The sequence below is a fragment of the Chiloscyllium plagiosum genome, chromosome 30 (genome assembly GCF_004010195.1).
Source record: "Chiloscyllium plagiosum isolate BGI_BamShark_2017 chromosome 30, ASM401019v2, whole genome shotgun sequence".
Classification (NCBI taxonomy): domain Eukaryota; kingdom Metazoa; phylum Chordata; class Chondrichthyes; order Orectolobiformes; family Hemiscylliidae; genus Chiloscyllium; species Chiloscyllium plagiosum.
Genome location: NC_057739.1, coordinates 3,443,200 through 3,458,829, shown reverse-complemented (window position 1 = coordinate 3,458,829; position 15,630 = coordinate 3,443,200). Strand labels below are relative to the sequence as shown.

Below are 15,630 nucleotides of genomic sequence, written 5' to 3'. Positions count from 1 at the left end.
AGATGGATAGAAAACTGGTTGGTAACAGGAAATAAAATATGGAAAACGTGTCTTTTCCCAAATGGTAGGCATAGACTGTGGGTTCCCTGGAGATCAATGCGAGTCCACAAAAAGATCAGCCATGATCTTTTGATTGGCGGAGCAGGCTCGAAGGGCCAGATGGTCTACTCCTCCTCCTAGTTCTTCTGTTCTTATGTAAGCCAACTATCACAGTATATATTGCTGAGGGAACTAATGAAATATCCCCAAATTTGGAGATGACACAAAGCTGGATGAGAGGGTGAGCTCTGAGGATGAGCAGAGATAGTTCAGGATGATTTGGACAGGCTGAGTAGGTGGGCAAATGCATGGTAGACACAGTATAATGTTGCTGTGGTTCTGTTTGCCGAGCTACCACTATAGGGCAAGCGAAACAAAGAACAGCCAGGGAATTCCTAGAAGCATGGCACTCATCCATGGCACTCATCCACAAACACATCGACCTGGACCCAATATACTGGGCACTACAGCGGACAGCTGAAACTGACAACCGGAATCGGCAGGGACAGGCCACTATAAATGCCGGAGGAAACACCACAGAAGCGCTTCACAGGAGGCTCCCAAGCACTGAGGATGTCACCTAGACAGGGGACGAAACGTTTGCAACAAAAATTTCCAGCTCGGTGAACAGAACCACAACAACGAGCACCCGAGCTACAAATCTTCTCCCAAACTTTGAACTGGTAAACCTTTTCTGTGCCCTGTCCAAAGCATCCACATCCTTCTCGTAGTGTGGTGACCAGAACTATAATCAACTCAGTTCAGTTCCCATCAGATTGGAAGTTAACAAACATAACACCACTGTTCAAGAAAAGAGGGAGAGGAGACAGTGAACTACAGGCCAGTCAGCCTAACATCAGTCTTTGGGAAAATGCTGAAGGCTGTTATTGAAGAAGTGCACATAGAAAAGCATAGTTTAATGGAAACAAGTCAATATACTTTAATTAAAAGGAATTTTTGTTTGAAACATTTACTAGAGTTCTTTAAACATGTACCTAGTAGGGCAGGTGTAGTTTACCACGATTTCCAAAAGGCATTTCATAGGATACCACACAAAAGATCAATATGCAAGGGCTCATGGTGTAAGGGGCAATATCTTAGCATGGATAGGACAGGAAACAGACAAGGCATTTTCAAATTGGTACGCAATTCCTAATGAAGTGCTACTCGAATCGACAATGGAAGAGACACGGGCCAGGCTGGAACCGATCTCGGCCATACTGCAAAAGCATGAGCAGGAGATGCAGAGTCTTCGGCAGCATGTAGAGAAGGTCGAGCAGCAGACCGCGGCATCAGAGACCACGCCGAATCAATGGTGGGATGGATCCAGGCTTTGGAAAAGCAGGTACAGACGTTAGTGGAGCAGGTCGACAACCTCGAGAATCGAGGTCAGAGAAAGAACTTTCATATTATTGGCAGAGCAAGAAGGGGATCAAGCCAGCCAGGTTTGTTTGAGCAATGGCTGCCGCATTTTCTGGGATGGGAAGCCAGGGCAGGCCTGGTGTGGATTGATCGCGTTCACCGGGTCACGGTGCGCAGGCCCAGGTCAGCCCAGCACCCCTGCCCAGTCCAAGTGTGATTCCAGTCCTATAGAGACAAACAAAAGGTTTAGAAGCTTCCAGAACACTGGGGAAGGAACTGCAGGCCCCGATCTATAAGGGATCGAAGATTACGTTGTGTAAGAACTTTTCTGTGGCAGTGATCTGTAAGAAAACTACCTTTGGTGAAGTAGAGAAGAGGTTGAGAGATCTGGATATCCAATATTCTGTAAGATACCCGACAGTGCCTTGTTTCAGTCATGCAAGGTCCGGACATGACTCAGCAAAGAAAGCAAATAATTTTTTGGACAATTTAAAATAGACTGACTGGCTCAAGCAATACGGACAATAACTTTTTTGTTGTTTCTTTCATTCTGTTTTGTCCCTTTGATTTTTTTTCTGCTTCTCTCTTCCCTGGGGTTTGGGAAGCATTATTGGAACTTTTGGGTTTTTTTCCAGCAATAATGGAGGTTGATGCACAGGTGGGTGTGTGAAATGCCCACTTTTAATTCCTATGTTGAGATTTTTGTATCGTTTACTTTTGTTTTGCTTGGGTTTGGGGCACGGTTTCAGCTAGAAGGAGCCATAGAGGTGCTTATGGGTAGTGTGAGTGCCCCCTAGAGGCAAGGGGGAAAGTCTCCTATTTTCTGTTTTTTGTGCTGGTTTATTGTAGCTGTAGTTTTTAGAAGTTTTGTTTTAATAGATTTTGTAGTTATGTTCTTCAGGCTCTGAGCCTTGAATTGTCTCCGCTCAGCACATCATGAGTAGGGTTCTTCCTCTTGGGGGTTCACAGGCTGTTTTAGATAACTATGGCTAGTTGTTCCTTCAAATGGTGCACCTGGAATATTAAGGGGAGTCACTCACTAATTAAGAGAAAGAAAGTACTTTCAAGTCTTAGAAAGAAGATGGTTGATGTCGCTCTCTTACAAGATACCCACCTTGATGACAAGGAGCATCTAAAGTTGCAGCAGGGGCACTTTGACCGATTGCTCTTTTCATCATTTAACAGTAAAAGCAGGGGAGTGGTTCTCCCGCTTCAGAAGAATCTCCCATTCCAGTTGCTAGATCAAATTAAGAATGAATATGGGTGGTCTGTGATTCTCAAAGCTTTTACACATGGTGAGAAATACGGCATTCTAAATGTTTACTGTCCCCCGGCACCCCCCACCCTTAAATATCTGACGGACGCACTTTCTAGGTTGATTGACCTTGGAATGTGCCATACTATTATAGGGAGAGACTTCAATCGCCTCATGGATCCCACAGTAGATAGGATAACCAGGGGTCTCCCGGGCACTTCCCCACAATCTAAACAATTGGTGGATTTGGGATTGGTGGATGTATGGAAAGGTCTTCACCCGGTGGGTAGGTATTTCACCCTTTTTCTCTAATCCGCACAAGTATTACACAAGGATTGATTTGTTTCTTGCTCCATTGGCTTTTTTGGATTCGGTGTTGTCCTGTAAAATTGGGAACGTAGCCATTTCTGATCATGCGGCAGTGTATTTGGGGGTTATGGACAAAGGTAATGGGGTACCTTTACAGCATTGGCACATGGACCCCCTTTCTCCTTAAGGATAGTAAGTTTATCAGATACTTCTCTTGGGAATTTAAAGGGTTTTTGGACATCAACTTGGGCACAGCCAGCAACCCATCTGCGTTTTGGGAGACTGCCAGGGCCTACGCAAGGGGTATAATCATCTCTTATTCAGCGAGTTGGAAACGACAGAGGGGAGAGCAGCAATGTCTGCTCGAGACCCAGCGGGAGACAGCAGAGATTGCATACTTTGACAGGCCAACCGTGATTAAATTACAGCAAACCACAACTCTCTGGGCTGGTCTGAATTCTGCGCTTAGTCAAACAATGAAGAGAGAGAGATCTCTTTTTGCAAAACAAAGGTGTAGGGCGATAGGCCAGGTAAATACCTGGCATATTTGGATAGGAAAGAAAGAGAGATCCACCCCCCGCCCCCCAAGCTATCATATCTATCAGAGGGGGCACTGGGACTCTCACTTGTGACTCAAAAAAGATTAATACGTCTTTTCAAAAATTTTACTCCGAGCTGTTTCAGTCAGAGGGCTATGAGGACAGGTTGACGAAGATGGAGTCCTTTTTGAAGAACCTGGACCTTCCAGGTATGACTCCAGAGTAGGTGTCCCTTTTGTAAGGTTGCTTGACAGTGCAAGAGATACAGGAGATGGTAAGAGAGCTCCAAAGTGGTAAGGCACCCGGCCCACATGGCCTTCCGAGTGAGTTTTATAAGGAATTTATGAATATGTGGACCGGACCAATGCTGAACGTGTACAATTATTCACACAGTCAGGACTGTCTCCCGTCCTCTCTGAGAGAAGCTAATATTTCTCTCAGCCTTAAGAGAGGGAAGGCCCCAGAGGACTGTGCTTCGTATCGGCCCATTTCGCTGCTAAAGTCTGATTTTAAAATTTTATCGAAGACACTCACATTGGAGGCTGGAGAAGGTGTTGCCCTCTATTGTAAAGGAGGACCAGACAGGTTTATTAAGGGCCGTAGGTCCTCTAATAACATTAAAAGATTACGGAACATGGTCCAGGTGTGCCAGCACAGCTCGATTACAGGCTTAGTGGTCTCCCTTGACACAGAAGAGGCATTTGCCCAAGTGACAAGGCCGTATCTTTATGTTCTGGAGCAGTTTAGTCTCGGTGCGGTCTTTACCAGTGGGTGGAAGTGCTATATCGTGATCCTATGGCAGGAGTCCTTACTAATGAAATAAGATCTAATAATTTTAGTATTGGTAGAGGCAGCCAGCAAGGTTATCCCCTCTCACCGCTGTTGTTCACACTGGTGATTGAGTCGTTGGCGGAGGCAATCCAGAAGGACCCCAATATAACTGCCCCGGAGGTGGCTTCAGTGGCGTGAAAGATCCCACTGTATGCAGATAATGTTCTCCTTTTCCTATCAAACCCAGCAGGGTCTGTGCCTCATTTAATACAATGTATCAATTTATTTGGCTGTTTCTCAGGATATAAGATTAACTTTATGAAGTTGTAGGCCTTGCCCGTGGTGGGGTCTTGGGCAAATACCTGAGCTTGAAGGTGAAATCTAATTCCCTTTTAGGTGGTCACAGGGAGGCTTTCTGCACCTAGGCATTTTCATTACTCCCACCTTTGACCAGTTATAGAAGGCTAAGTTATATATGCACTTGCTCGATAAGGTAAGGCAGGATCTTCAGCATTGGGAGGTTCTTCCAATATCTTGGCTAGGCCGAATGGCTCTTATCAAATGAATGTTCTTCCTCGTTTATTATATCCCGTGCGAATGCTCCGCTGATGTTGCCGAGGCAAACATTGCGCAGACTCAACGGTTGGCTCGGTTCTTTTATTTGGCATCACAGGGAATGGAGGATGGGGGGAGTGTAAACTTTCCAGATATTAAGAGGTATCAAATAAGCTCCCTACTATCCTTTGTGAATGATAGGGCTTGTGAGGACCCGAAGTCAATATGGCTGGATATAGAGGCCTCCCAGGCGAAATGACCCCTTATTAATCTGTTATTCATGAATAAGACGAGGACAGTCATGGAGTATTGTTGGAACCCAATTGTCTTCAATACGTTTAAAGTGTGGAGGCCGATGCAACAAAGCGAAGGCAGCTTATTTAAAACCTCCTTTCTCACTCTTATCATAGGTATGCCAGGATTTTGGCCAGGGTTGATGGACTTTGGTTTTAAGTTATGGGCATCCAGGGGAGACTCTTGTCTGGGAGACTTATCTGAGGGGGAGGTCATGATGTCCTTCGATCAGTTGAGTCCCAAGTACGAATTGCCCAGCAGAGATCTTTTTGTTACTTTCAGGCCAGGGACTTTATCCAGCAAAAGACTACCCTTCTATTGATCCTTATAGGTCTGACATAGAGAGGAAAGTACTTCAGACTACAGGTATTCTCTCTAATTGCACCCTGTACCATTTACTGGGAGGTGGCGCCTCGAAAGAAATTGAGCAGCTTCGTGGCATCTGGGAGCAAGAGTTGGGAGTGGACATTTCATCAGAGATCTGGGAGGGCATTTGGGAGAAGCCCTACATAGGGTTTATCTGGCCCCAGAGCAGCTTGCGAAATTCAAAAAGGGAGCATCTCCATTATACCCCAAATACAAAATAGGTATTGGCACTCTTACCCATTGTTTGTGGTCATGCCACAAGCTGTGCGAGTATTGGGGCACTAGAGCAAGTGTCATGGAGGTGGTCCTGGGGACTGAGGTCAAGGTAGATCCCGTGTCTCTTATCCTGAGCCAGCCAAATTTGCCTTCCTTAGATGAGCATGGGAAAAAGCTGTTCAATATTCTTAATATTGTGCAAGGAAGAACATTCTGATGAGTTGGGTCTTGGAAAGCCCTCCAGGCCTGCTGGGATGGCTTGGATGAGTAATGGAACACATGCCCCTGAACTTCCTTCCAAGTATGGTGCACCAGAAAACACAACTTTTCTACAAGACATGGCGGCCCTTTCTGAACCATCTAGAAGCATATTTGTCTGCTATATTATCTAGGGCTATTGTTTAGCCATGAGACCCAGGCCTGATGAGCTGGGTGCCCTGAGGGAGTGAGGGGGAGAATCCAGAATAAATATGGGTATGCTAAATGCTGCTCCTGGTCATGGGGAGCTTGGGGGGAGGGGGTTGCGCTGAGTGAAGTAATTTAATTTAATTTATTTTGTTCAATTTTTTTATTGAATTGTAGTAAGGGTAGCTTTTTTTATTATTTGTTTTGTAGAGTGGAGTAGTGGTTAGTTTATTGTAATTGTTGTTGTGCTCAGATTGTTTTTTTTGTAATTTTATAATTGTGTAAAAAATAAAAATCTTTTCAATAAAAAAAACTGAAACTAAAAAGCATGGCCTTCTCTTAACATACAGAATAAAGCAATATATATCAGAGCTTTAGATAACTTCTCCACTTCAGAACAAAATTTCCCAAATAGTACTATATAATGAATGTTCATCGCACTAATTTAACCCATTCACTTAATCTATCATTATCCCTTTGTAACATCCTGCTCTGTTCTGCACAACATACTCTGTCTCTTATTGTCTATAAGCAAATATGTATTCATTCTACTCCTTCATTCAAGATGTTCATTTTTCCAAGCACAGTATAGTGTCCCCCAACCACCCCGGTACCTGCGGGTAATATGTTCCAAGACCTACTGCTGAAGCCCAAAACTGCGGAAAGCTGCAAACCCATTCATTTTAAATGGGAAACTTACCTTCCTAGCAGCCTCCTGGTCCCTGGCTCGAGAATGCTCCCTTTTATATGTTCAGGCCACGATAAATCACAGGTAACTGAAACTGCAGTAACCAGACCCCCGGATATGGGGCCACCCTGCATTCATTCATAGGATATGGATGTCATTAGTTGGGCTAGTGATTACTGCACAACACTAACTGCTCTACAAGATAGTGGTGAGTTGCTTTCTTGATCTGCTGCAGTTCATTTGATATAGATGCACCTACAATTGCTGCATTTGGATATGGGCTGCTTCAATATCTAAGGAGTTGCAAATGATGCAGAGCATTGCACAATCATCAGTGAACATCCCTCTGTAGCTGATGCAGTTTATATGGATTTCAGCAAGGCCTTCAAGACAAAATACCACATGGGAAACTGATGAAAAAGATAAAAGCACATGGAATCTACTGTAACTTTGTATGTTGGATCCAAAATTGGCTTAGTGCTAGGACATAGAAGGTGGTGGTAGAAGACTGTTTGTGTGACTGGAGCCTGGTGTGCAGTGGTGTACCACAAGAATCTGTGCTGGGTCCCTTGTTTATATATCACAAATAATAATGTAGTTGATAATGTTGGAAGGTGATGATAAGTTTGCAGATAACACAAAGATTGGCTGGGTTGTTGTCACTGAGGAAGAAGGCCTTCAGTTTCAGGAGGATATAGATGGATTGGTTAGATGGGCAGATCAGTGACAGTTGGAACTTAACCCAGGTAATTGTGAGGTGATGCACAGTGGAAGAAAAAAACAAGACAAGGGAGATTCCTGATGAAGGGCTTTTGCCCGAAACGTCGATTTTGAAGCTCCTTGGATGCTGCCTGAACTGCTGTGCTCTTCCAGCACCACTAATCCAGTACTCAATAAATGGCAGGTTACTAGGAAGCTCAGAGGAACAGAGGGTCCTGAGGCAGCAGGGCAAGTAACTTAGGCATAAGGGACACTTGTCTTCATGAGTCAAGGTATAGATTTTAAGAGAAGAGGGCTTATGCTTGAACTGCACAAGACTTTGTTTAGACCACAGCTGGATTACTGTGTGCACTTCTGGTCTCCACACTATAGGCTGCATGTGATTGCACTGAAAGCGGCACAAAGGAGATTCACCAGAATGGTTTCTGGGATGGGGCATCTTAGCTAAGAAGAGAGGCTGGATAAGCTGTTTAGAGGGAACTTGACAAAACCTTTCCTCACCTTTGAGTGTGGTTGGGGCCTGGAACACACTGCCAGAGGGGGTGGTGGAGGCAGGTAAACTCTCATCCTTTAAAAAGTACTTGGATGAGCACATGAAGTGTCATAACATTTAAGGCTATGGGCCTAGTGCAGGACACTGGGATTAATGTGAATTTCATGAAACTGACTCAATGGGCTGAAGGGCCTCTTCTGTGTTGTATGATTCTATGTGGCTGACCTTATATTGGAGGGAAGGTCACTAACGAAGCAGTTGAAGATGGTTTGGCCTCAGACACTAACCTGAGGAACTCCTGCAGAGTTGTCCTGGAGCAGAGATATTTGACCTCCAACAGCCACAACCATCTTCCTTTGTGCCAGGTATGACTACAACAAGAAGAATTTCCCCTGATTCTGACTGATTCCAGTTTTGCTACAGCTCCTTAATGCCACATGGTCAAATGTGGCGTTGATGTTAAGGGCACTCTCACCACCTTGATGTAGATGATGAAAGCCTGAGGTTCCAGTATAGATCCCAAAAGAATACCACTTGTCACAACTTGATCATCCAAGAATATTTCCTTTATCCCTACTCATTGTCAACTACTTCCGAATGAATTTCCAACCCATTCACAAGCTTACTACCAATCCCTCGTGCTTTCAGTTGTGATTTCCTGGAGTGAAATATGACGTGACTTTTCCTGGAAGAGGCTGCTAACCTGCTTCCCTGGTCAAGAAATCCACTGCTTGGCATCACAGTCACAGGATAAAGGTTCAGCCATTTAGAACTGGAATATAGAGAAACATTTACATTCACAGAGTTGGGAAGCTTTGGAATATTTTCAGATGTTAAGACATTTATCACGTAGGACACTCTTATTTTTTTCTTCATTAGTCCGCTTCCATCTCAATCCATGCTCATCCCCATCTCATTGGTCTGAGATCTATTTCAACAAACTTATTCATTGTTCCATTAGGACCTTGGACCCAGCCATGTTGAGTTGGAGCCCACTGCAGCAGTGCAATTTCTTCTTATACCAGTAATGGTCCCAAGAAACGGATCCCTTATTGATGATATATTTGCTTTCCTGGTCTGCTTGTCCCTGTATCAAGTAACATGTGGCTCAGATAGTAATGCAAGTTATTTAATTTGGCTCCCAATATTGTCACTGTTCTTTGTTCAGACAAAGTCCTGGTATGTTAATAAAAAACAAACTGTGGATACTGAAGATCTGAAGCAAAAACAGAAATTGCTGGAGAAACTCAGCAGGTCCTAGAGTCAGAGATGTACATCACGGAAATAGACTCTTTGGTCCAACTCATCAATGCCGAGCAGATATTCCAAATTAATCTAGCCCCGTTTGCCAGCACTTGGCCCTTCTTATTCATATACCCATCCAGATGTTCATTAAATGTTTAACTGTACCAACCTTTTCTCATCATAGATGCTGCCAGACCTCCTGGTTTTTACTTAACCCATTACAGTCAGGAGCATAACTTAGTGACCATATGTTACTGCATTCAATAGCTCAGTGACATAACAAAGGTAGTGCACTCGAAAATACATAAGCGCATACCACTCAGATTCCAGGTGGCTGCTCACATGAGCCTATGTAAACATAATCTTATGTTGTGCATAGTCCAAGTCAAGTTGCTGAACACTCACCATATCATCTTCAGTTGAGGATTCCGTACTGTGCAGAGAGTTGTTCCTCCCAGAAACTGATTCATCAAGCTTCTGTTCCTGCCATGTGTTGAATGACATTGCATGTTTAGGAGCGTAGTTTGTCAAAGCTGCATGAAAAGAGGGATCAAAAATTGACAGGAGAGGGATTGACAAAAATCATTAGCTTTTAGAGAAGGATGGAATCACATCAGATCATAAATGAATCACCTGGAATCAAAGTACTACTATGTGAGCAATGCTAAAGTTTCTGCACATTAACCTGTGGAGTCAACCCAAAGCATAGTAGAGCACATCTAGTGGAGATACGTAGCATTAAACTCTACACTGAATATCACAGGACTGAAATTACAAAGTTGGAAAAGTGACAGAGTCTGTGGATCACTCACCAGTGCCAGGCTCTGATGCAACTAAAGGTCTCAATGTGCACTGTTTTATGTAATGTCTTTACATAACTCCCGTCCTCCTCAGCATACCTCCTTAACTACAGCATTCTTCAAAGTAATCAACACATGTGGGCGGCATGGTGGCACAGTGGTTAGCACTGCTGGCTCACAGCACCGGAGACCCGGATTCAATTCCCGCCTCAGGCGACTCTCTGTGTGGAGTTTGCACATTCTCCCCGTGTCTGTGTGGGTTTCCTCCGGGTGCTCCGGTTTCCTCCCACAGTCCAAAGATGTGCAGGTCAGGTGAGTTGGCCATGCTAAATTGCCTGTAGTGTTAGGTAAGGGATAAATGTAGGGGTATGGGTGGGTTGCGCTTCGGCGGGGCGGTGTGGACTTGTTAGGCCGAAGGGCCTGTTTCCACACTGTAATGTAATCTAATCTAATAATCTAATGACTGTTTTATGTTATACCTACTGACCAACGCTTAATTAAACAACACACCCTTATGTGCTGCTTTCAAGAGAAAACATGCTTAATAAAAGTATCAATAAAAACATTTTTAACATCAAATTCACTAAAAGGAGAGATCAGGGTAGGTGACCAAAAGTTCAGTCAAAGAAATAGATTTTAAGGAGCATCTTGAAAGAAAGGTGAGAGAGAGTTGGAAAAGTTTGGGCTGTGGAAATTCCAGAGAATTAGTCAAGACAGTTAAACATATCAATGCTAAAGATAAAGAAATTAAAATCAGGGAATGCCAAAAGGTCAGAAATGAAACAGCTCTCAAATTTATAGGCTGGTCAGGTTGGAGGTAGCTATAGAAGGCAGGGTGAGGTCATTCAGGGATTTGAAAATAAAGATAAGGACTTTAAACCTGGAGCATGGATGAAAAAGACATCATAACAGTTGAGATATGTTAAGCATTTCAGATAAATACAAGTTTAATTCCATAGGGATGGAAGATGAGGGACCGACCAGGAGGGCATTGGATTATTCAAGTCTAGAGATAATGAAACCATAGGCAACTTTAATAGAGAGAAATCACTAGCTTTAACCACTGACGCACAGCACAACATCACCTGTACCAAGTATTAACTCACATCCAGTTTGACACAACCACTCCAAAGTTGACCATTGATCCATCTCACTAAACATTGATGGTTAGCCTTACTTGTATGCCCATCAGCTACATCTGACTTGCTCACATTGTGCTGAACACTACATCTGAACACCATGGAGAAACACAGCTAAATTGGAACATCGCCCACCATTTTCTTCTCTTCTTGAAGTAACTCATTTACTTTCCCCTCTGCAGGTCAGTCTCAGTCAATTACACCTCGTTCTGCAAGAATGGTCTTATGCTCAACATTAGTAACTGACCAAGTCGTTTTTATATTCTATGATCTAGCTGGGTAAATACAGAAACCACATCAAAACCCATGCATCAGAACACTTAATTTATTATCCAAACATTAATTTGTGGGCGGCACGGTGGTTAGCACTGCTGCCTCACAGCGCCAGAGACCCGGGTTCAATTCCCGCCTCAGGCGACTGTGTGGAGTTTGCACGTTCTCCCCATGTCTGCGTGGGTTTCCTCCGGGTGCTCCGGTTTCTTCCCACCATCCAAAAAGATGTGCAGGGTCAGGTGAATTGGCCATACTAAATTGCCCATAGTGTTAGTGTTAGGTAAGGGGTAAATGTAGGAGTATGGGTGGGTTTCGCTTCGGCGGGTCGGTGTGGACTTGTTGGGCCGAAGGGCCTGTTTCCACACTGTAATCTAATCTAATTAAGCTTTTGTTTTCGTTTACCTTCAAACTTTTCATTACTGGCTTTAAGGAGCAGGAATTTTGGACTATTTCCCTAATAACCACTAGGTAGCACTGTTGTTCCAGTTCAGCCTGGAACTCAAAGCAGGCACTCTCACACAAGACCATAAGACATAGGAGTGGAAGTAAGGCCATTCGGCCCATCATGCCAGCTGACTGCCCAATTGTGTGCAGTTTTGAATGGGTCACCTGATAACTGGGGGATGCAAAGAATTAAGCTCTCCTGAATTCATCATCCAGTTGTCAAGAACAAACAGGAATGCTGGGTACACACTATAGACCAAACCCTGTTGATAGCCCTGTGAAAGAGAAGATAGCACAATAATTTAAGTACCTATTCTTCCAATACAGCAGAAGTTTCAGGGACTTGTAGCTGTCATGCTTGACACACGTTACGAATGCAAGGTTTTTATAATTATAATTTAGATCTGTCCCTTTAATTCTAGGTAAAATGGAATTGTCAAGTGGGTACAAATTCTGCCGGACTACAAGCCAACATGACTTGTCATCGTAGGAACGGATATCATAGGGGTGGAAAGCACAGGTTGAGAAACTCACTGAGTGGTAAGGTGAAAAATATTCACATCTGAAAGCAAAGATAACAACAGCTGGCTCAACTACTGTCTCAAATTTTCCGGTCAGAAAAGAGAGAGAGACAGAAAGTACGATCTCAGAATAATAATTAAAGCTGCAGCTAGTGTGGTGAGCAGAGATCAGCGTGCTGCCTTTCAGTCGAGAACCTACCAGGGAGAACATGGTCTCAAATCAAAGGCATTCATGCCTTATCAATGGGAAGACTCTAGAAGAATAATTTTGGATTGGTGGGATATTGCCAGTTGTCAACTTTGGGGCAGCACAGTGACTCAGTGGTTAGCACTGCGGCCTCACAGCACCAGGGTCCCAGGTTCGAATCCAGCCTCTGGCGACTGTCTGTGTGGAGTTTGGGTTTCCTCCCACAGTCCAAAGACGTACAGGTTTGGTGAATTGGCCATGCTAAATTGTCCATAGTGTTAGGTGCAGGGGTAAATGTAGGGGAATGGGTCTGGGTGGGTTACTCTTCAGGAGGGTCGGTGTGGACTGGTTGGACCGAAGGGCCTGTTTCCACACTGTAGGGAATCTAATCTTCACCAGAAACAGAGAAGTGCCTTTTAACAGTGACATAACATTATGACTCTGCAAGTTGGGAAGAGCAAATCCCTAATCTTGTTGGAAGCTGGGAGCGATTTTAGGCTAGTTCTTATAAGAGAAGTATAACTGTGACATGGAATTTTCAGTTAGTTAAAAATGTTTGAGGGAAAATATATCTTTTTAGTTTAGAGTAATAATTGTCTATTAAGCTTTTTTTAATGAATGCTGCTTTTAGCTTGTTTGTTGCAGTAAAAATCTTAAAACCTGAAATCCTGACATGGAATTTCTTTAGGTCAGTCATTAGAAATGAAGTATCTTTTTAAAAGTTCTTGGTGTCAAAAGGGATCATACCAACATACCTGAGACGACAGTGTTAGTCCGCAAGGGGCTGCTCGGTGTTGTGGGAGAGCTGGTGTAGCTGGGACGTGGAAAGAAGAATGTTGAGGACTGCTCCTCTTCATCGTTGTCACTCTCCTCAGATTCCTCCTCCTGTATGAGGGAGTTCTCTGATGGATACTCAAATGTCGTATGCAGACTGGAGTCATTGAAAGAAATCTTCATCTGACAAAAGAAAATAAGATGGATCACCAACCAGGGCATGAGCTTCACACAGTCTCCTCCTCAAATACTAATGCTCAGTCAGACCCCATATAGCCTCATCACTACAAATAAATAATATTCGTTCAGACCCACAGCTCCAGCTCCAAATGCACATCTCCCACATGTTAATTCCTCCCCATCTGGTCCACAAAGCAGTGCAACAGCTGAGGCAGTGATTCCTTTGGTATAATATTCCTTTTAAAAATCCAATTATAACATTTTATCAGTCGACTGCAGGGATAGCAGCCTGCAGTGGTTACAATAAAGGATAGCAACTACAGGTTGCAAACTCAAAGCTGCAAAGTCTGATAATAAACATAGAAAATAATAGGAGAAAGTCATTCAGCCCTTTTGAGATTGTTCTTCCATTCAACATGGTCATGGCTGAGCATCCAGTTCAGTACTCCTCCTCCCTTGGCCCCAAACCCATTGATCCATTCAGCCCCAAGAACTATATCTAACTCTTTCTTGAAAACATTCAATGTTTATATCTCAACTGCTTTCCATGGCAGAGAATTCCATAGGCTCACCACTTTCTGGAGGAAGAAATTTCTCCTCACCTCAGTCCTAAATGCCCTACTCCATAGTATCATGATCCCTGGTCCTGGGGAACATCCTTCCGATATTCATTGTATCTAGTCCTGTTAGAATTGTAATATCTTCCATGAGATCGCTCTCATTTTTCTAATTCACCTTCCTGTTTTGCTCCTAACATGGAAAACCTCACATTTATTCACATTATCTTTCATCCACCATGCACTTGCCCATTCACTCAGCTTATCCAAATCACACTGAAGTATCGCTGCATCCTCCTCAGAGCTCATCCTCCCACCCAGCTTTGTTCATCTGCAAAATTGGAGATATATTTAATTCCCTCATCTAAAACATTATATATTGCAAATGGCTGCGTCCAAGCATTGACCCCTGCAGTATCCCACTAATCACTGCCTACCACTCTGAAAATGACCAGCTTATTCCTACTCTGTTTCCTGTCTCTGTCTATAATTGAGCTGGCACCAAAGATTAAAAAAAAGCTGTCAGAATGCACTAAATGCAATTCATTCACTGAAACAACTTTCCAATCACACATGATTTGGCCTATTTGTACCTTTAGACCCAAGTTGTGATTGACACTTAACCTGCTGCAATTACTTAGGGGGTAGCCACTTGGTCATCTGTTCAATGAGGGTTGGCATTAAATGCAAGATTTGCTATCATCCCAGACATCTTGAGAACAAAGAAACACATCTTACAATCTGGGATTTACTGCACGTTTCTGTGCAATAAATCATGCAAAACCATGAGGTTTCCACACAGGGTGACCTGTGTAACAGGCCTGCCTCTACTTGCTTACAATGATCATTAGTCATTCGTTCTTTGATCAAGATTCCAGCCAAAATAAAACTTCCCATTACAGTGAATGATGGTTACTGAGAAACTGTCCAAGTGAGGAGTAACAACTGAACGCAATTTGGAGACAATGATTTGTTTAATTCTGGGGTACAACGTGACATGGTGGAATCTGGAGTAAAACGAAAAAGTGAAGGAAGGTGCCAGAGAGGTTTGACAGTAAGGCCATTCGGCCCATCGAGTCCACTCCGCCATTCAATCATGGCTGATGGGCATTTCAACTCCACTTACCCGCATTCTCCCCGTAGTCCTTAATTCCTTGTGACATCAAGAATTTATTAATTTCTGCCTTGAAGACATTTAGCGTCCCAGCCCCCACTGCATTCTGTGGCAATGAATTCCACAGGCCCACCACTCTCTGGCTGAAGAAATGTCTCCGCATTTCTGTTCTGAATTTACCCCCTCTAATTCTAAGGCTGTGTCCACGGGTCCTAGTCTCCTCACCTAACGGAAACAATTTCCTAGCGTCCACCCTCGCCAAGCCATGTACTATCTTGTAAGTTTCTATTAGATCTCCCCTTAATCGTCTAAACTCCAATGAATACAATCCCAGGATCCTCAGCCGTTCCTCATATGTTAGACCAACCATTCCAGGGATCATCC

The 15,630-nt window shown here is 43.6% G+C and overlaps 1 protein-coding gene across 1 annotated transcript in view; it reads right to left on the bottom strand.

Annotated features, from left to right (window-relative positions):
* The window catches only part of tprn (taperin), a 106,309-nt gene that overhangs the window by 6,034 nt on the left and 84,645 nt on the right, over positions 1 to 15,630 (bottom strand). Inside the window, exons 2-3 of the mRNA XM_043719833.1 lie at positions 13,377 to 13,578; positions 9,663 to 9,790 (exon numbers count right to left, since the gene is read on the bottom strand). Coding sequence (XP_043575768.1) covers positions 9,663 to 9,790; positions 13,377 to 13,578 — 330 coding nt within the window. The remainder of the gene's footprint in view (positions 1 to 9,662; positions 9,791 to 13,376; positions 13,579 to 15,630) is intronic.